The sequence below is a fragment of the Lissotriton helveticus genome, chromosome 2_1, assembly GCF_964261635.1.
Source record: "Lissotriton helveticus chromosome 2_1, aLisHel1.1, whole genome shotgun sequence".
NCBI lineage: Eukaryota > Metazoa > Chordata > Amphibia > Caudata > Salamandridae > Lissotriton > Lissotriton helveticus.
The window spans coordinates 2,078,674,106-2,078,696,478 of NC_136059.1; the positions used below are offsets into that span (position 1 = coordinate 2,078,674,106).

The 22,373-nt window shown below is 47.4% G+C and overlaps 1 protein-coding gene across 3 annotated transcripts in view; it reads right to left on the minus strand.

Annotated features, from left to right (window-relative positions):
- The window catches only part of NEK1 (NIMA related kinase 1), a 1,042,157-nt gene that overhangs the window by 620,990 nt on the left and 398,794 nt on the right, over nucleotides 1-22,373 (minus strand). For all 3 annotated transcript variants that reach the window (XM_078677052.1, XM_078677050.1, XM_078677051.1), the window contains exon 17: nucleotides 1,406-1,508. In XM_078677052.1, the coding sequence (XP_078533178.1) occupies nucleotides 1,406-1,508 (103 nt within the window). The remainder of the gene's footprint in view (nucleotides 1-1,405; nucleotides 1,509-22,373) is intronic.

The window sequence follows — 22,373 nt, forward strand, 5'->3', positions numbered from 1 at the left end:
CCGCCAGATACCGCGTCGGATATTCCGGATCAACATCAGAAATAACTACCGCAGTGAAGAGGTAAGGAACGGCGTTTCCGTATACCTTCAGAACCGGTTAGCAGAGGTGCGGGTAATTCCTGGCGAGAGCGGATGCTCTACGCGACCCGACCTGTTCCCTGCCCTACGCTCTGCTTCAAGCGCAACCCGACCTGCTGCCTGCCCTACACCCAGCTCCGGGTGCTATGGGAAGCCGTCAATCATCCCGCCCGAGGCCAGACACCAAACGCTGAGAAACAGCCTTACCGGAGCCTTCATTGTTAAGCGCTCGCTCTGCCTCATAGATTGCCTAGAGGAGCGCTGGTACCTTGCTCAGAGACATAGGCAATCAGCTGACAGTTGCCATAAACTCTTAGTGGTTAGCTCCACTTCTAGAGACGTAATTCCTCCTGGCTGGAAGAGTTGGGATCAGCTCTAATACGGGAGGACAGCAGATAAACAGTGGCAGTGCCTTCAACTGCACACGTACTGTACCCCACGTTGGCGAGTGCCATACCAGGCATTCTTGCGGGGGACGGTTAAATTGTTATCTTTCAGTTCCTCAGTTCTCGAGTGGCATTGTCGGCCACTTCTTAGCACAGTGCCCTCCGTTGGGGAATGCCAGGACTGGCATTAATGCGGAGGACGGTGCAGTAGTTGGAATACCCGGTTGGGTGACTGAAACCCTTGACTTGCGTTCAAGTGTTACACATCTAGCAGGACTCTTTCGTTCTGTAATAAAATTCTTAACAGAATCCGGTTTGTTTGTGCCTTACTTGGTGATATCAGCCAATCCCGAGGGCAGTCAGGGATTACACTAACAGAAGTGTGAAAATGAAACAAATCCTATTCACAGCACAGAATACACGCAAAACACTAAATAAGCAAGGATTTTACTTTATTCACTTTTTCTACTGAGAAATTAAAATAAAGGTAGTGATAATCACTTTGTTGCTTATACCTACAGATGCACAAGCTTTAAGTGTAATACGCAGACTGAAGCAAACCCCTATCCTGCAATGTCAATGGCAGCAAAAGACTGGCAGGAGAGTGTGCTAAGCATCCATTGCTTGCTCATGAATACTTGCGGAAGTTGACACTATCTTGAGGCTGGACAGCATAGGAGAAGCTTCTATTCTTGGGAGACAATGATTGTGTTCACCAGGGATTTTCAAGTTGTGTATCTCCTCTAGGGATCTTGGACAATTAGAAAATATTTCCTGAGGTGGTCAATGATTGATAACAAATCCTTCTTCCATCATAGGTGTCTCCATTTATAAATACCCTTTAATAGAAATGTTACAAGTGCTAAAAATATACATTTTGATGTATTCTTATAGTGTGTACCTTCTTTAGAGAATTTAAAGCAGGCGAAATGACCACATACCATATGACCTTGAGCTCGAGCTTTGTTCTGCATAGCTTCCTGCTTTCGCTGCCAGAATTCTTCAACCTGCTTGGCTCTTTCTGCAGCAACCTCCCCTCTTTGTCTGAGTAATAGTGATAAACAAACACATATAAACTTTCAAGAAGCATCTTGTTCTACTCATAAGACACAACTTTCCACAAAGCAAAAAGAAACATGCCTTTAAAATGGCAAACAGATTAATCACGTCATGTATGTTTAAACCATCCAGTTTCCTATTGCAAACACTACTCAGCAAAGTGTCCTTCATAAAAAGCAGGTTCCACTTGCTACACAATTGTTTTCCAATAGCCCCTCTGTCTTTATTACAGGTGCACACCTAAGAAACATTTCTTTTCTATTAAAGCATCGACATTTAGTCAAAAACTCTTAAATCTCACCCATGTGCTATTTAGTATGTTTAGCATGTTAGGGTATCACGAGAAACAACAGGTTACATATCTATAGTTCTAGTTCTGCATCATAGGTATCTTCATCGAAGTCATAAACATTGAATAATTACCCGCTGCCTGCGCAGACCCCAGAGCACCTTATTTAACATATATAAACTTTGGAGAAATTATGATTGAATAATGTCCATCATTCAAATACATTTTCCATAGTCTCAGTGTAGTCTTTCAGAGATGTAATTTTCTTTCTGAATGCTGGAGAAAGAAGTTGAATTTACTGAGTGGCTTTTGAATGTACATTATTTTTCATGGGGAAAAAGCTACCTTTTATATAAAAAGCATGAAGAGAAAATGCAGTCTGATAGGCTATCACGGACAGAGGTGAAAAAAGAAGCCTGTTACTTTAAGAAGCTGAGAAGCACACTTACCAACAAGGTGGCAGTTTTACAGTGAGAATAGTTACTTTTTTAAGGGAACTGTAACTCACATGCCACAACAGCCAGGATAGGAGGGTGGGTCGTTTGTCACTTCAATGAAGATACTTAAAATGCACAACTAGGACTACGGGTATCTGATCTTTCCTTCTGCATCGCAGGATCTTCATTGATAGTCAAAAGTTGAATAGAGTAGCAAGATGTACAAAAAATTATTCTGCGTCTGTCAAGCATATGTGATAGGAAGAAAAGAAGACCATTCTGCAATGCAGGATACAATCTGAAACATGCTCCATATCCAGCAAATCAAACATCTTGTAATTATTTGAACAGGGTTTTAAGTGTTTCCTAACCAAACCTTGCTTCAGCTGAGTGTCTGTGTCTAGACAATAATTTCTTGCAAAGGTCTGTATTGATCTCCAAGTAGCCATTTACAGATATCTTGAATAAGGACATGCCTGATCCAGGACATGATTGCTGCGTTACCACTTGCAGAGTGAACCGTAGGCAAGCATGGTAAAGGTTTATTGGCAATCTGGTAACATAAACAAAATGCATGAAACTAACCATCTTCCGATTGCTTGTTTTTAAGCCACTATACCTTGCCATAAAGAACCATGGTTTACAAAGAGTTGGTGAGAATTTCTTATATCTTTTGATTTGTCTAAATAAAAACAAAGAACTCTTAATATCTAGAGAATGTAGAGTTTTCCCTGCTACTGTAGAAGAGTTAGGAACATATGTAGAAAGTGTGATCAATTGATTAATATGGAAATCTGAGACTAATTTTGGTAAAACTGTAAATGGTTGTAAAGAGGACAATGCTTGTAGTCCACTAACTCTACATGCGGGGGATATTTAAAAAGCTGTTCTCCATGACAGATGCTGTAAGGGTGACTTGTGAATTGATCATCGTACTGAATAGCTGTGCCCCTTCTGATGGAGTGAGTCGGAGAAGTGACCACCTGGGATGGCAAACTGCTGGAACGGCCGATTGGATCATATAGTGAGGGGCAACGGCCGATTGGAGCATTTAGTAAGGGTCCAGAGTGACGCAAGCCTCCAAGGGAATTGGTGGCCAGAGCACCAAAATAGGCAGAGGCGGTGGGGCCTCAGCTGTGTACCTGTAAATCGAGGTGAGGGCGCCTCCTCTGAGATTGGAGCCATGGCTCGGTGGGGTGGCACCATGATTGACTCCCTCCAGGGGTGGTAAACAAGAATGAGTGGATGTGGAACCCATCGGGCCTGCAGAACAAGTTACTTTCCTTCATTACCGATATATCTGTAAGAGACATATATTAGATATAGATTCCTTACCTTAGAATTACCCACAGGCGTCCGACTGGATCCGGAAAAAAAATTATTCAGCAGTACCCCTGCGCATAGGTAGGTGGCGTTGGTCGACTTTGCATTTGTCTTTGGCGTCGTGATCGCCGGAATGACGTTGCATTATCTACTTTGACGCTGCCCCTGAGGGCTGACGTCAGTTCTTTACACGACATTCGACGCCAGAAGCACAGAGCCATGCAAAACACTGACCACTGGTCAACATAACTGGGCCCTGAAAGGGAGTCCCTTACTCTAGACGTCAGTTCGCAGAACGGGGAGAATGGGTGGGGCGGTAAGGAATCTATCACTAATATGTGTCTCTTCCAAATATATTGTTACTGAAGTCAAGTAACTTGTACATCTGAAAGAGACTGTTAGTTATAGATTCCTTACCTTAGGATAGATACTCTAGCGATCCCAACCCCGGAGGTGGGTCTGCGAACCAAGTTCACACCAGAAAGTCCTGGAGCACTGAACGGATAAAGTAGTCGTCTCTCCGGACTTGGCTATCCAGGCAGTAATATTTAGTGAATGTGTGCAATGATGACCAGGTGGCTGCTTGGCAGATGTCACTGAGGGGGACTCCACGTCCCAAAGCAGTAGTGGCTGCCGTCGCTCTGGTGGAGTGGGCGTGCAACCCTACTGCAGGCTCCTTTTTCGGCAAGGAATAATAGATTTTAATACAAAGAACGACCCATCGAGAGATGGTAAAATTTTACACGCCTAGGTCTTTTTTGGTGCTCACAAAGCCAACAAAGAGCTGATCATCCACCCGGAATGGTTTTGTGCGATCCAGATAAAATGATAGTGCACGTTTTTGATTCAGACACTGGAGCCTCTCCTCCTTTTTAGAAGGATGAGGGGTGGGAAGAAGGTGGGCAAAGTGATGGTCTGTCCTATGTGGAAAGAGGTAACCACTTTAGGACGAAAAGAAGGTCTAGTTCGAAGGACAACCTTGTCCGGATGAACAGCAAGGAAAGAAGGTTTAGAAGAAAGAGCTTGAAGCTCACTCTCCCTGCGAGCAGAGGTGATGGCAACCAGAAAAACAGTCTTTAAGGACAAGAGTCTAGGAGGACAATTATGTAGTGGCTCGAAAGGAACACACATAAGTTAAGTTAAGGCCAGATTCAAGTCCCACTAGGGCATTACAAAAGGAATAGGAGAAAAGAGGTGAGTAATTCCCTTAAGAAATCTCTTTACAATAGGGGACTTGAAAAGAGAAGGCTGATCAGGAGAAGAAAGGCTGAAATGGGCGAAAGATAGCCTTTAAGGGTGCCCAGAGCAGAGCCCTGCTGGGCCAAAGAAAGGATGAAGAGGAGAACCTCTGAAAGAGGATCAGAAAGGGGATCCAAATGCTTTGCAGTGCACATTGCCACAAATTTGTTCCATCTACAGGTGTATACCGTTTTAGGGGAGGGACGCCTGGCTGCCAGGATGACATTACAGACTTCGGGAGGAAGGGCAAAAGCTGTCAACTGCAGCTGCTCAATCCCCCAGCAAGAAGGTGGAGAATGGACAGGTTCCTGTGCAGGACCGTCCCCTGCTGCGACAGAAGATCCTCCCAAAGAGGCAGTCTGATTGGAAGATCGATGGCAATGTTCAAGAGCTCGGGATACCAGACTTTTCATGCCCAGTAGAGAGCCACAAGGATGACTTGGGCCCGGTTGCGCTTGATCTTCTTCAGCACTCTGGGTAGAAGTGGTATAGGCAGAAAGGTGTAAAGAAGACCGCAATTCCACTCGCGACGAAAAATGTCGTCGAGCGACTGCTGCATTGGAAATTCCAACGCACAGAACTGCTGACACTGCTCACTCTTTTCAGTGGCGAACAGATTTAACCAAGGCTCTCCCCACTGCTGAAAGAGACCTTGCACCACCTTCGAGAGAAGATGCCATTCGTGACCCATCATGCACCGGCAGCTGAGTTTGTCCATTCTGGCGTTCAGGGAACCTGCCAGGTGTTGAACCACCAGGGACATGTCCTGATGTTTCAGCCATGTCCAGAGGCGGAGAGCCTCTTGACAAAGGGTTCACAACCCCACCCGCCCTGTTTGTTGCAGTACCACATGGTGGTGGTGTTGTCCATGAACACCTGCACTACTCTTCCCTTGACAGAAGGAAGGAATGCTTTCAGTGCAAGACGGATCGCCTGGAGCTCCAGAAGATAGATGTGGAGCTCAGACTCCCCCAGAGAGCAGAAGTCTCCGATCTCTGCCTCTCCCATGTGGCCGCCCCATCCCAGACGTGACACATCTGTCACCGCTGTGAAGTCTGGGCTGGGAATTGAGAGGGGTCTGCCGCTGACCCGATCCGTGTTCGTTAGCCACCACTGCAATTGGTGTGCAGTGCCCTCTGAGATCTGGATGACAACGGAAAGATTCCCCTGATGCTGCGCCGACTGGAACTTCAGGTCCCACTGCAGAGCCCGCATATGCCACCTGGCATGATCCACCAGCAGGATGCAGGAGGCCATGAAGCCCAGCAGCCTCAGAGTCATTCTCAACGAAATCCGAGATAGAGGCTGAAACCTTGGTATCGTAGTTCGAATAGCCCGGACTCACTACTCGGGAGAATAAGCCCAAAACTGCGCTGTATTCAGAACTGCTCCAATTAAAAGGAGCTTCTGATAGGGAATCAGGTGTGACTTCGGCACGTTGATAGTAAAACCCAGCGAATGAAGGAGGTCTGCCGTAGTCTGGAGGTGGGAGATGACAGCCTAGGGCGAGCCCACCTTCAACAGTCAGTCGTCGAGATAGGGGAAGACTGGAACCCCTGACCTGTGCAGATGAGAACTGCGACCACCGCCATCACTTTCATGAACACCAGGGGGGCACTGGTAAGGCTGAAGGGGAGCACAGTAAACTGAAAATGCTCGTGGCCTACTGTGAACTGTAGGTAACACCTGTGAGCTGGCAGGACGAGGATGTGGAAATAAGCATCCTGCAAGTCCAACACTACCAACCATTCTCCAGGGTCGAGGGCAGACAGGACCTGAGCTCATGTCAACATTTTGAACTTCTCCTTCTGGAGGAAGCGTTTGAAATCCCTGAGCTCCTAGACAGAACGCAGGCCTTTGTCCTTCTTGGGTCTCAGAAAGCAGTGGCAGTAACAACCACGACCCACTTCCGGGACAGGGACTCGCTTGATAGCGCCCTTGTTCAAGAGAGCCGTAACTTATTGACAGAGAAGGGCAAAGTGATCCTCCGACATACGATGGAGTGTTGGTGACATAGAGGGAGGGGTAGTCTCGAAGGGGAGGAAGTAGCCCCTTCAGACTATCTGCAAAACCCACCTGTCCAACGTGTTGTTGTGCCGGTAGGGGAGGTGATGACGGATCCTTCCGCCCACTGGCAACTGGTGGCCCTGAAATATCGGACTAGAAGGGCTGAGAGGCTGCTGCAGAAGGGGCACTGGTGGATTGGCCCCCAGACCCATGGCGATGGGTCCCACGTCCCCAGCCTCGCAGAGGCTGGGTAGCTTGCGCCGGCCTGTGGCCCTGGGTGGAATGTGGTGGGGCACCCCTTAAGTAGCCACGAAAGGGGCGAAAGGCAGACTGCACATGACGAGAGGTTGCAGTGAGACCCAAGGATCTGGACGTAGCTCTAGAATCCTTGAAGAGCTTGAGCGCACGGTTCGCCTTGTCGCCAAACAGACGGGGGACATCAAAGGGCATGTACAAAAAGTCGATCGGACAGCCTCAGAAAAAACATAAGATCTCAGCCAGGCGTAGCCTCTTAGGGCGTATGACGTAGAAATCGTTCTACCCAAGGAGTCGGCGGAATCCAGCCCACAGCGGATGACGAACTTTGCTGCATCTCCCCTCTGCAACTGCACGTGAGAGTATGACCCGGGCCTCCTCACAGCACTGTGGCAGCACCTGTGCAACTGTATCCCACAACAGAGTGGGTGTAACGGCCCAAGAGACATGCAGTGTTCACCGACAGCAGTCCTAAGCTGGCGGAAGCAAACATCATCTTCCCAAGATGGTCCAGCTTCTTGGATTCCCTATCTGGGGGAGCAGAAGGGAACGTGCCTTTGGATGATGAAGCTTGGACCCACAAGCTCTCGGGGTAGGGTGTTGGGAGCGGAAAATGGGGTCACCCGGGGCTGGGCGATGGTGTCGGGCAATCATCCTATCCACAGGAGCCCCTGTGCTAGGCCTGGACTAAGTGCCTAGAAGTATGTCGGTGAGGGCCTCATTGAACAGCAGCAGAGGCTCTGAAGAGGCCGCTGCCGGATGAAGCACCTCAGTCAGGAGATTCGTCCTGACTACCACTGTAGGAAGCTCAAGGCCAAAGGCCACAGCATAGGAGGCTCCCTCCTTCGTGGCCACGGTAGGGGAAGAAAGCATGCCAAGGTCTGGGGAGTTATCCAGACCACTGGCTTCCCTCAACTCCTCTCTCCAGTCCGGCTCCTCCAGCTACTCTTTCAAATGTGCATGGTCTTTGATGTGCATAGTTACACGTTCTTTACAGCAAGCATATTTATCCTCTGCGCTACCTTAGATGAGTCAAAACTGCCACTAGACAAAACTCCCTCTTCTCTCCAGCACATACATTAATCACCAGAGTTACCTTGACACTTTTATTGTAGCCTGAAAACTGCTGGATATACAAGGAACTTTTCAGTACTTTTATAACTTCTGCACTGCTACAAAACCGGCCCCCACTAAGGAAACCGGACCCTCATCTTTTCAGCCTTCTGGGGAAACACTGGATGCCCGGTACGGGCAGTCCAGCCTTATGCTTAAAGATGAACTTCTGATACTTCCATAATGATACCATGCCTCTCAATGCCATAAAAGCACATAAACCACTTGCTTGTAAATACAGTAACCGAACCAGCAGGTGAGAGACTGTATACAATATCTGAGAATTACATCCACACCAACCCTAGCTAAGCCCCTTGTGGCTGAGAAGGTTGGCAGGAGCTAAAATTGCCATGCCCCTAGATACCTATATGTGGCACAGATGCTACCACGCCACACCTTAGCAGGCATTCAGAAGATGGTCAACAATTTTGTGAGGGCAGGAAAACATCCTCATGTAGCCAAAAAGAAAAAAAGATTATCTACCCCATCAAAGAATGGGGATTAGTCACTCTGTATAATTATCACTATCCAACACAACACAGGTACATCGTAGAATGGAACAGAGAAGAGAGTGAAAAATACTGATACTTCATGGACCAATCTGTAGCAATAATGCATATTTGGAAAACTTCATTACTATCTAAGAGATGCAAGGCCTGGGGTTTGTGTTCCTCGTCAGTGACCGGGGAGACTTTACCAGTATGAGGCACTTGATTAAAGCAGGTCTTCCGACAATTCCATCACCTACTGCACCCGTAATAGGTAACCCAGACTGGTGGGAGGCCATGATTTTCTGCATGACAGAAGGAGGGTTGGAAAAGGATAGAAGATTTTTATGATCATAATGGGGTCAAATCTAGCCAGCAGATCAGTAAACTAAGGCGTACCATAAAGGGAAAGACAGATGTATACAAATCAGGAACTGGGTGATACACAGCAGGATGATTAAAACAGCAGCCAGTTACCCACTGTTACCCTTTGAGAAGTGACTAATAACAAAATCTGGGGATAAATACATACTGTATGAAATATTCATAAATTCTGACTGAATAGCACGGCCAGAGGGAGAGGGAGGCTGAGATGGGATGAACTTTGACCCCAAGGGAATGGAACTCCATTTTCGCAAAAGGGTGAAAGTGTCTGCATCCAGCACAGCTCTTAACGAAGTGCTTATAAAGATAACATTGTTAAAAAGTACTTCTGGAGCCAAATGAAGTTTAAACCTTCAACTTTATTACATCAACATGAAGCACAACCAGCACAGCGCTTCTCCCTTCCACAGCCTTTCCTTATCTGCCTCTCTTTGTGTTATGTTATCACCATGGTAGAATCATGACATCACGTAGACTCTCTTTGAGCCATGATTCTTTGATAAAGTAGGTTACAAAATATCTCTGTTTTTAACTAACTACAACAAGAAGAATGAAATGTACAACCATGGAATCAGACATATGATAACAAACTTTAAACATAACTAGAGCCAAAATTGGTAAGAATGAAATAAACATAATTACATTACAATACAAAGGACAATCACCAATGAAAGTGATTGAAAAACTAATGATTAAAACAGCTTACATAGCATCAAGAATATAACACTGTGCAATTCATAACTCATAACAATGACAAACTTAAAATTGGAGCACAACATTTTTGCGTTCTAAAGATCATAAAACCCCTTCCCCTCCAACTACCATTATGTGTTAGACATAATCTTTCAAATACAAAGGCTTCTTCCTGAGTCTGTGACTGCAATGAACTTCACCATGACTCTGTACATTGTTTCCTACTGCATTCTTTTCACCATTTAAAATGCTCCAAGTACCTTCATGACACAGCTTATTGTGTTCCACTGCACTTTCTTCTTCGTTAATGTTATTCTTATCTAGTGATGCACTCTGTTCTCATTACTTGCACTCCTTCCCAGTTGTGGCATGCTCCATACTTCTCCAACCTCCAAAACAACCACATTTTCATCCTGGATTATGCGTTATGGGCCTATGAAATTAAACCTGCCGCTAAGTGACGCACTCTCCATTCATGTTCACACTATGATCAAATTATTTTTTATACCTCTGTTGGTAACTGTGATCGTGGGGGTGTCGCGGGCTGGAAAATCAGGCAAGGAGGCCGGATATAGTGGGCTATAGTAGTGTTTTATTGGTACGAAAGTCAATAGACAGGATGACAAAGGCAGTCCGGTACGACGGGTGGTTCTTCCGGGTCGACGATCGTCTATTGCCGGGTCTTGGGATGTTCTTCGTCTCCGTAGCTGGGGAGGTACCTCGGAGGGCAAATAAGAGAGAGAAAGGACCGTTAGACCGAACTTGGTCTCAATCGTATGCTGACACCGACACCGGGACGTGTGGGGGAAGAAAAGAAGGACTAGTGAGGTAGGGTTCTATGGGGAGGAGGAACGTACGGAAGTCAGGGAAGTAGGTCAGAGAAGAGTGTGTTAGGGTGACGGTGGCGGGAAGAGGGGTGTTTGCAAGGTGAAGTGCTTTACAATAATCACAGTGCAATTAACGTGCGACAAGTGCCTAAAGGTGAGAGGACTATACAATATATACACTGAACACCTAGCGTGCTCACGGGGAGGTTTACGCTACTCACCCGGTCCGCCGTAGCTCTCCAGTTGAGCTACGGCCGCTCTTCAGCCACCTCCTCAAGGGCTCCACCAGTCCTCCGACCACTCGTCTTCTTCGGCTTGCTCTTCGTCTCGCTCTCCGACGCCAGTCTGAGTATCCTGCCACAATGCTCCGACCTCTTCCTCACAGTGGCGTTCGCTTTTCACTGGTGCTGTCGCTGCCTCGGAGGTGGGCCTTCCGGGGTCACGGTGACGTACTTCCGGTGCCTGAGGCCCGGTGATAGGTTCCTGGAACAGAGAGAGGGGCGGGGCACTGTGGGTCATGATGTTCGCTCTGACACGGTTACGGACCCGAGGGGGTTGTCTAAAAGTGCGTGAGTGGGAAGTCCTTGACAACGGTAAGGTTTCAGGGGGGCACAGTCCAGGCGGGGGCAAAACAGGGACCGGGTCACATTCCCTTCCCCTAGCTGTCTTTCTTGTACCGGAGGAGGAACTGGGGTACCGGGACAAAAAGTCTGCGTTGCCTTGTTCAGGTCCTTTTCGGTGGCGCGTCTGAAACCGAAAGGGTTGGAGAGATAGGAACCATCGGAGGACCCGGTCGTTGTGTCCCTTATTCCGGGCCATCCATTCCAAGGGGGCATGGTCGGTGTAAACGGTGAAGTCCCTACCCTCTAGGTAGTATCTCAGGCTCTCGATAGCCCATTTGATTGCGAGGGCTTCTTTCTCTACAACAGCATAGTTACGTTCCCTAGGAAAGAGTTTTCGACTGAGATATAGTATTGGCTTTTCATTTCCTTGTGAGTCGATTTGGGAGAGGACTGCTCCTAATCCCTGATCGGACGCGTCTGTTTGGAGTACAAAAGGCCGGGAATAATCAGGGCTTACAAGGACAGGACTGGAGGTCAGGGCGTCTTTCAGATCGTTAAATGCCTGCCATACCAGGGGGCTGGGGTGGTTTAGAGCTAGCTCGGTGTGGGTGGCTTTTTTTAACAGGTCGGTAAGAGGGGCAGCCCTTTGAGAGAAGTTGGGGACAAATCTCCTATAGTAACCTAGGAGCCCTAGAAACGCCCGGAGATCTTTCTTTGTCCGGGGAAACGGGAGAGTCGCAATCGCTTTGGTTTTGGACTCCTGGGGTCGGATCAGACCTTCACCCAAAAGGAAACCGAGGTACTGGACGGTTTGGGCGGCCAGGGTGGTTTTAGCCGGATTGATGGAAAACCCAAAGGAGCCCAAGGAAGAGACAACCGCATGCAAATGGTTGAGGTGTTGTTCCCAGCTGTCGCTATAGATGACTATATCATCCAAGTAGGCCCCTGCATATGCTGTGTGGGGACGTAGTACCAGATTCATGGCTCGCTGGAAGGTGGCAGGGGCGCCGTGTAACCCAAAGGGCATGACAATGAATTGGAACAAACCCTCCGGGGTAGAGAAAGCGGTCTTCTTCTTATCCTGTTTACGGAGGGGGATCTGCCAATAACCCTTGCAGAGGTCAAGGGTTGAAATATATTTGGCCTTCCCTATCCTTTCGACCATTTCGTCAACTCGGGGTAGAGGGTATGTATCAAATCGGGAGACTTTGTTCACTTCCCGGAAGTCTATACAAAATCGGACAGAGCCGTCGGGTTTCGGTACCAGAACTATAGGGGAGTTCCACTCACTGACCGAAGGCTCGATGATTCCCATCCTTAACATGTCCTCGGTCTCCCTCTTTATAACTGCTCTGCGGGCCTCAGGGACTCGATAGGGACGCAGTCTAACCACCTTCCCGGGTTCTGTCTCAATCGAGTGTTCGGTGACGGTAGTGCGTCCCGGACAAGAAGAAAAGACCTTCATTACAGGGGTCAGGGCTGTTTGGAGGCCTTGGACCTGTACCGGCGTTAAAGCAGGGTCCAGACAGGGGTCGAACGGAAAGGAAAAAGGGGGCCTACTTCCCAAAAGAACAGGACGGGGTCCCTCCCACTTTTTTAGATGGTTTACATGATAGATCTGGGACGTCCCTCTTGTGGGATCGAGTTCTATCTCATATGTTACGGGGGTGACCTGTCGTTGAATGGCATAGGGCCCTTGCCACTGGCCCAAGAGTTTTTGGTCTGAGGAGGGCATCATCAAGAGGACCAGGTCACCCACAGCGAATACCCTGGCCTTGGTACCCTTATCATATTGTTTTTTCTGCGTGTTTTGGGCCTTTTCCATGTTCTGTTTCACTATCTCTCTTATCTCGGCTAGATGGGTCTTGAGATTGTTGACGTATTCTGGCAAAGGGCGGGTACGGTCAGGCTCAGCTTCCCAGGCTTCCTGGGCCATATCAAGTAGGGTTCGCGGGGGCCTCCCATACAGCAGTTCATATGGGGAGTAGCCCGTACTGCTCTGGGGTTTACATCTTATGGCAAACAGGGCCAAAGGCAGGATTTCCTCCCATCTTTTGGCCTCCAGGCCTAACAGTTTTTTCAGTGTCTGTTTCAACGTTGCATTATATCGTTCGACTAGGCCATCCGTCTGGGGATGGTATGCCGAAGTTCGGATTTGCTTTATTCCTAACGTAGAACAGACTTGTTTGAGCAGGGAGGAAACGAATGGGGTGCCTTGATCAGTGAGGATTTCCCGGGGAAAGCCTACTCTGGTAAACAGCGAGATTAGCGCCTTGGCGATGTTCTGTGCTGTGGGTTGGCGTAATGGGAAGGCCTCCGGGAAGCGGGTAGCGTAGTCTACTATAACAAGGGCGTATCGGCAACCTGTTCGAGAGGGTAACATGGGCCCTATTATGTCCATCCCTACCCTTGTGAATGGGACATCAATGAGAGGAAGAGGTTGTAGAGGTACCTTAGGGGGTCGGTATCGGCTGTTTTTCTGGCAGACAACGCATTCGCGACAGTAGGTTTTAATGTTTTGATGAACCCCGGGCCAGTAAAACTTATCAAGGACAGTCTGGCTCGTTTTTTCGTCCCCAAAATGACCCCCTAACAGGTGACTGTGGGCTAGAAAGAGGACCTTGTCCTGGAAGGGGCCGGGAATCAACAGTTGGGCAGATTGTAAGGGGCCTCCCTTTCGATATAACAACCCCCGCTTCTTAAAGAAATAAGGACCTACTTGTGTGGGGTCTTCCTGTCCTAAGGCCCTTCCCCATGCTTCTTGTAGGAGTGGGTCCTCCTGTTGGGCGGCACGGAACTCTTGATCGGTTTGCCAGGGTGAGTCATCTACGTTCACTGGATAGGCAAAGGAAGGGTGTTTCTTCTCCTGTCTTTTCTGATTCCTGGATTTGTGAGGTTTCGGTTCCTTGCAAGGGGAGGATGGACCCTGAGGGTAAGGGGCTTCTTTCCACCATTGAGACAGGGAATCCGTAGTGTCCTGGAGAAGGGTTGGGAGTCCGGGATAGTCGCTACCTAATATAGCTGGCTCGGGCAACGCCGGTACCAGACCGACCGTGAGGTGGGTTCCCGGGTCTCTGGGGTGTTGCACCCAGACTTGGGTGGTGGGATAGCGTTTGGTATCGCCATGTACACACTGTATCGCCACTGTTCCGGTTGGTGGTCCGGTGGGAAGAACCAAGTCTTGCGGCCGAAGGACGCTTTGTCTGCACCCGGTATCGGCGAGGGCCAGCATCTCCTGTCCTTCAATGGTCACGGGACAATGAAACGGAGGTGGGGTGTCCCTTGGTGTGTTGCAAACATAGTTCCGAACCATTCCAATTTCCATGGGCACCTCCTTCTGAGGACACATGCGGGCGATGTGGCCAAAGTTCCCACACTGGTAACACTGGGGTCCGGGATTGAGGGGACGATACAGGACTGGAGAGTGTAAGAGTGGAGGTGGTTCCGGTCTTCGAGAGGGCAACGGGCGGGTTGGACGGCTGGCTGTGGGGATGTGGGGTCGGTGTGGGGTTTCTTCCTTACCGCGTTGCAACTCCTGAGCACGGCCATAGGCACAAGCGATTTCTACTGCGGTTTCCAAAGTCAGCCTCGTATGTTGTCGAACCCATCTCTGAGTGGCGGGATGCAAAGAGTTCAAGAACTGTTCGAGATAGACTTTCTCTAATATCTCGTCTTTGGTGGAGTTTTCCGGTCTAAGCCACCGGTTGGCAAGGTCCTTGATGCGGAAGGAAAGAGCGCGTGGATTTTCTTGCGGCCCTTCCTTAGCTTGTCTAAGCTTCACTCTGTACGTGTCGTCGTCGACCCCCAAGCGCTCTAGAATGCATTTCTTTATGTCGGCATAGGGGTTGTTGCCTTGAATGTTGGCTTGTTGATAGGCCGCCTGTAGGTCTCCAGTGAGGAGGGGACCTAGGTATTGGCCCCAACGATCCTCGGGCCAGTTTGCCGCTTGTGCCAGCCTCTCAAAATTTGTAAAGAAATAGTCCGGGTCTTCCCCCGGGACATACTTTTGCAAAACCACGGAGGGGAGTGAAGCCATGGCCCGTGGTTGTCCCAGAACGTCAGACAGTTTGCCCATGGCTTGGTCATGAGCGGTTCCTTGGCCCTTCAAGACGTCATGTAGCTGCCCTCTGTCGTCTTCGGCGGTTTTCAGAAACCTCTCCATGAGTAACCCCAGTTGTTCTTGGGAGTCGGCCATCCTCTTCATGACGGCCTCCATGCTTCCAGCTGATCCTACTTCTGACACCAAATGTGATCGTGGGGGTGTCGCGGGCTGGAAAATCAGGCAAGGAGGCCGGATATAGTGGGCTATAGTAGTGTTTTATTGGTACGAAAGTCAATAGACAGGATGACAAAGGCAGTCCGGTACGACGGGTGGTTCTTCCGGGTCGACGATCGTCTATTGCCGGGTCTTGGGATGTTCTTCGTCTCCGTAGCTGGGGAGGTACCTCGGAGGGCAAATAAGAGAGAGAAAGGACCGTTAGACCGAACTTGGTCTCAATCGTATGCTGACACCGACACCGGGACGTGTGGGGGAAGAAAAGAAGGACTAGTGAGGTAGGGTTCTATGGGGAGGAGGAACGTACGGAAGTCAGGGAAGTAGGTCAGAGAAGAGTGTGTTAGGGTGACGGTGGCGGGAAGAGGGGTGTTTGCAAGGTGAAGTGCTTTACAATAATCACAGTGCAATTAACGTGCGACAAGTGCCTAAAGGTGAGAGGACTATACAATATATACACTGAACACCTAGCGTGCTCACGGGGAGGTTTACGCTACTCACCCGGTCCGCCGTAGCTCTCCAGTTGAGCTACGGCCGCTCTTCAGCCACCTCCTCAAGGGCTCCACCAGTCCTCCGACCACTCGTCTTCTTCGGCTTGCTCTTCGTCTCGCTCTCCGACGCCAGTCTGAGTATCCTGCCACAATGCTCCGACCTCTTCCTCACAGTGGCGTTCGCTTTTCACTGGTGCTGTCGCTGCCTCGGAGGTGGGCCTTCCGGGGTCACGGTGACGTACTTCCGGTGCCTGAGGCCCGGTGATAGGTTCCTGGAACAGAGAGAGGGGCGGGGCACTGTGGGTCATGATGTTCGCTCTGACACGGTTACGGACCCGAGGGGGTTGTCTAAAAGTGCGTGAGTGGGAAGTCCTTGACAACGGTAAGGTTTCAGGGGGGGCACAGTCCAGGCGGGGGCAAAACAGGGACCGGGTCACAGTAACATTTGACATCCTGTGCGTCAATATTTTGTGCACAATTTTTTTTTCAATTCCAACCAGGCAGGATTTAACTTACTGCCAGACAATCTCCCATTCAAACACTGAAAAGGGCAATGTTAGGTGATGAAATGTAGAGTATTACGGTGGCCCAGAGTTTTTAATCAAGCACTACTCTTAGAGATACCCTGTTGTCCACTACAGTCTGAGCACATGTCTTTTTCTCATCGGCTCATGCTTTCAACTAACCCATTGGACTGGGGACAATACAAGGCTGTGCGGTAAAGTTTTACAGCCAGATCATTCCAAAATGCTCTCATTTCCAATGGGGCAAACTGTGCCCCATTGTCTGTTATGATGGTCTTGGGTACACCTTCACACACAAGAATTTTGCGTAAGAACTCTATCACACATGTGGTTGTCACGGAACTTACACAACTTTTTGGAAGACAGAAGTCAGGCGGGGATTGAAACGGCAGAAGTTTAGTACTACTTAGAGTCTGAGAGGCCTATTACAGTTGTAATATGGACTTGCCACAATGAGAGCAGAGATGCCAGGTTGGTGATGGGCTGCACGCCCTCTCTAAGCCATGGGAGTTGGTAGGGAGCTGCTCAATGGTTATACATTTAAGTTTGTTGCTGGACATATGATGGTTTCTTCGCTGTTCTGGAGACAAGGGGTCTGGGAATGTTTGATGCTGGTGGGGATCAAGCTTGTTGAGTAGTTTATTGTCAATATACAAGGCAATCAGTTGAAAGGATAGTAGGAAAGCAACATAGATAGGAGCATGGCTGTTGACAAGTTATAATGCACAAGTACACTTACCAGTTATACGATTCTCACTAGGAATCTCTAGGACATGCACACGATCAGTAAATGTTATAAAATACACCCTGTTCTTAAGCATAAGGGGGGTCCACATAGCCTTTTAACAACAGTGTCACCTAAAGCGGTCTGAAGGAATAAGAACACAGCACCACTGAAGGAGGAAACTGTATTGCAATAGTTCATCATATGCCAGGGAAGGGGCTACTAATTTGGGTGAAGACAGGGGTCCTCCCCTTTGCAGTGAGCACAGTGTTGCTTGATACACAGGAATGGCATGCTGTAGTGGAAGACAAACTGGATGGCACCCCATTGGTGCAGAGCAGCATATATAATCCTAATATCGAACAACCTGGCTTCTATGCATCACCAATGAAAGAACTAGCAAAATCCACTCGCTCCCGAGGCTACCCCCCGCTCACACTCATCATTCAACACCAACTGGGAACACACCTGGTTTCTAAATTATATAGAATGAGCAGTGCTTCACTTCCCACTCTAGACACCAAGGTGCGTACTGCGTGGGAGGTGGATTTGGTAAACCCATATCGGACGATCAATGGGCACAGTGCTGCAGAGCTACGAAGGAAGTGTCCCTCAACAGTAGACACAAACTCATCCATTATAAATTACTCCGTAGGCTTTATCACACTCCAGCTCTTTCACACAAAATAGATTCTAGTCGTTCGCACCACTGCCCTAAATGCAAGGCCCCCCACGCTGACTTCGCCCACCTCTCTTGGACCTGTCCCCTTTTACATGATTATTGGTCTCAGGTACACCATACTTTTGGCGACATGTTAGGTCTGGACCTGATCCCCTCCCCGAAAATAGCGTTGCTAGGATATTTCTCCAACTTCCCACGCACTGGTCGTAAACTTGCAGCATTAGGATTCCTGCTGGCAAAGAGGGAAGTTGCATTACTTTGGTGTGCTAGGCGGCCTCCAAAATTGAGGTCCTGGCTCAGGAGTATGGCTTTTTGTAATGTTAACTGCGTGGAATACTCAACCCAGGTCCCCGGGCCATCCCATACCGCTCCTACATCGCTAAGATCACTGCGGATCAGCAGTCTCAGTTAGAGAGCCACATAGTCCCGGAAGGGAGTGGGCTGAGGTGTTGTGCATGTCTATAATTATGCATTTGTATTTTATTTGTTGATAGACCTTTTCGCTGTCCCCTGGATCCCACCAATTGTCTGTTTAAAACATGCGGGAGGCCGTGCCAATGTGACCGTATAGACCTTTGTTTTAATGCCTTTGTTGTTCCCATCCCCCCTTGGAGTATTATATATTATGATTGTAAAGTCATTGGTCACGCTAAACGATTTTCAGTGCCTGAACACCACAATGTCTTATATTGTGTGATATGTGAGCCTCCTCTCCTCCTCCGACACTGTTTATATGCTATAATATGTAACTTAAGATGCATCATTGTCTTATTATTTGGAAAATGACAAATAAAGTTTTTAAAAAAGAACTAGCAAAATGGAAACACCTCCTGATTTTGGGGGCGACTTTAAATAGCATATTATAAGTTATATGGAAATACTCACAGCCTCCGCTCCCACACACATCAACTTGTCAAACAGCAAAGATCCTAAAGGACTTGTTAGCTTTCTGGCCATGAATAGATTCCTGCCATTGTAGAAAACCTAGGTTATAAAAGTATTCTTTTTATTCGCCTGCCATCAACCTACATGTGATGTTGGATTGCATAGTAAGTTCATCATCCCTGTAGACTTCAGTATGTCTCACCAAATAACTGCACGACAATCTGGGACCACAATTTCTTTGGTTATGTGTATGAGATGGGACTGAAGACTCGTAGAGGGATCAACAAGAACCAGCTAAGCTGAAACACGAACACAGCGATGACCTCGCAAGTGACAGCCAAGTGCTCCTCTCCAGAGTAAGAAAGTGCATGTGTATTTATAACAATGGCATCCATGCTTCTGTGTCGATGCCCCAGCTAACCTGACACTGTTTATTGTCTCTGTAATATCAAAGTTGCCTCATGAACGAAATAACAAATAACATTATCACGATGCGTGTCGAGGCCTTGTATGAAATGCTCAAGGTGTTGTGATAATGTTCTTGCAAAGAGGTTTTGTAAGCAAAGTGGTTTCGGATAAACTAACTTTGCACTGTCATGCAAGCAAAAGTGTGTCAAAAGTCATTGTGTGAAAAAAAAACGCAACTTAAGAATCGCGTGCATGTGAAAATGTCATTGTTTCTCACTGGGCCTAACTGAGCCATGTGACAATATAGGGTCAGCAAACACACCTGCAGTATTTGGTTAAATATTGTTTCGTTTTTGGCATTTATACTGGAAAAGGTCCCGATGTGGTAGGGGAACAAACATTTTGCTTAAATTATGTACTGATAGCACAGTGGCAGACAAGTATGTACAGGGAGCTAACAATGTATATGTAGATACTAGAAGACAGTGACGATGAAGCACATTATTATAGCAGTTCAAATGCACCTCAGAGCAATCTAGAAACCAGTTTTTACACGTGCTTGTATGAACATGCTTACATGTTTTCCACATGTTTTACCCCCCCAAAAAAACAAGAAATACGGGAGAATGAGAGAGCGAGAGACTGGAATTTGGGGTTGTCCCCTTTAGACATTGGCCTTCATGTGCTTTTAATGCTTTGCCAATCTTTAGGTGGACTGTCCATCTAGACCATGGCATTTGATGGTTAGCTACACTTTACCAATTACGTTCCCATAAGGTTTTGGTAATTGGGGGGGGGGGGAATCATCCTAAGTCGTCCCAAGAAACAGTGTTTCTTTACTTGTTTGAGAACAGATTGAGTGTTGTCTCAGATGTTGGCTCTGTGCTGGTACTGGCTGAGAAAAAGTGTGCAGAGACAGCAATCATCCAGTAAGAAGTTTTAATATACAAACACTGAACTCTGAGAGCAAGTCAAATTCTGCAGTCGAGAGAGGGGCATTGGAACTTCCCCACAGTGTTTGGTAAGAGGCTGGAGGGCGGGAAGGAAAGGGGGTCTGCCACCTTGAGTTCCTGTTCTAAGCTTTTTGCTCCTTTCTGAGCTTACATCTGGTCACCAGACCCATCCTCTGGCTCAAGACTCCACATCGTATTTCCCACAGTCTGCTACCTGTATATTTGCTACCCTAGTCCGCTCATCCCTGTCCCTTGTGAAACTGACCTGTGCTCTTCCCTCACCCAAGGCATCAGATGGTTTCCTCCTTCCTGCCGGATTCAGCTTTTAATTGTTCATGGCTGACATGGTTACCCTATGCTATGCTTAAAAGGACTGCCTTACCTGGTTCCCTTCTATGCAGGCTGGATTAGGGTGCTTAGATATTGTTTCTTCTGCAGAGTGGGGAGAGGAGATGGTGTGTGTGTGTAAATGTTTGTGTGTGTCTAAGTTGTGCTCGGGGACCTGTGCCCCTACAGAGATTTAAAGTGGGAAAAAGTGACTGAATCCCGCAGTCTCCACTCAGCCCTGGGCCTCCATGCACCCAGTGCCCAATTTAAAGCCTATGTGGCAACCCTCCCTCTTTTCTTTCACCCGGTACTTTACTTGTAAGATAGTCAATTACCCTGTCTGCCATATTACCACTACAGCACTTATCACTCCATTTTACTGCATTCTTGTGTCTATTATTAAACCTTTTATTAAAGAAAATTAAGCGTTTTTTGTCATCGAGATGCCATTCCTTTGCTTTAGAGATTCTTCAAAAGGTCTCTGCACTCTATTCACGTCTTACCTTAAGACCACATATTGGCGAGTTTCACTTTCTACCCATGTATACTCCTTTGGGTATTCTGCTTTGATGCACATCATTAGCATTTTCGCGCGGGACACAACTCACTGATTATGTTTTCATCTTTCCTTTGATCTTAACTTAAGACAAATTGTTAAAACATAAGTTTCGCAGGCATAAAAATCTAGGTTTTGCGTTGCTTTGTGTCCCATTCAGTGTATACTGCAATGGATTCCTAAGGCTCAGCTCGTAGTGTCAACAAACCGCCAGCTTCCTTCCATCATTCAGCTACTCACATTGTTTACAAAGATACTCATGTTTTATTATTTTTGTGATTTATAACTAAAAAAAAAGAAAAAAACTTTTCCATATTAATGAATCATATGTGCAATTTTCCATGTATTCACTTCAAATTCGGACAACGGATAAAATTGCTTTAATATATTTAAACAAAATATCAGATATATATCCATATGTATTTACAGTAAAAGGAAAAAATTATTTTTGTAAATTTTTTCCAAAAATGATGAATAATTTGATAATATCAGCCTATGTTATACTGCATGTTTTTTAACGTATATGCAATTGTATTATCCATGTTGTTAGATTGTTTTGCCTGCGCTTATATATATATATATATATATATATATAGTGATTTGCCTAGGCCTTTTTTTCAATTCCTTTAATTCTCTTCGGCTTTGACATTCCATTCTTCCTCCGATTTTCGCCTAAGTAAGCGCTGAGATGCCTCTGGGTGAGTAATGCGCTATATAAGAGGCCAATAACATAACATAACATTGATATCTTCAGTCAGCCCCGCTGCATTACCATATTTACGCCCACAAGGACCTTGATATGAATGTGACTTCTTTAGCCTGTAAACTGTCATTCCATTGTTTTCGTTATTTTCCTTGAACTTCTTGTCTTGTTCGCATAAATGTGTCATCCGATCATTAGCTCACTGTTTCACTAAAAGACGGGCAGAACATCTTGCTCTACTCTGCAACCACTCATCTCTTTTATGCACTGCCTCTCCATTGTGTTGTGGCAGTTTTATAGATGACGGAAGTGTACATGCAAGGGGATAGATATATCAGCAAAGTGCATACACATATGATGTATGGATGTGTTTGGAGGGTGGGTGGCCACATCTGCAGGGTGGATGTGTGTATCTGCGCAGATATTCTTTGTTATGCCCCTAGGGGTATGTGTGTCGGCAAGGTTAGTGTGTCTTTTCTGGAAGTTGTAAGTATGTGCAGGAGATATATCTGGAGAGGGAGAGAGGGAGAGAGAGAGGGAGAGAGGGAGAGAGGGATGGAGAGAGGGAGAGAGGGATGGAGAGAGGGAGAGAAGGAGAGAGAGGGAGGGAGGGAGGGAGGGAGGGAGGGAGAGAGAGAGAGAGAGAGAGAGAGAGAGGGAGGGAGAGAGAGAGAGAGAGAGGGAGGGAGGGAGGGAGGGAGAGAGA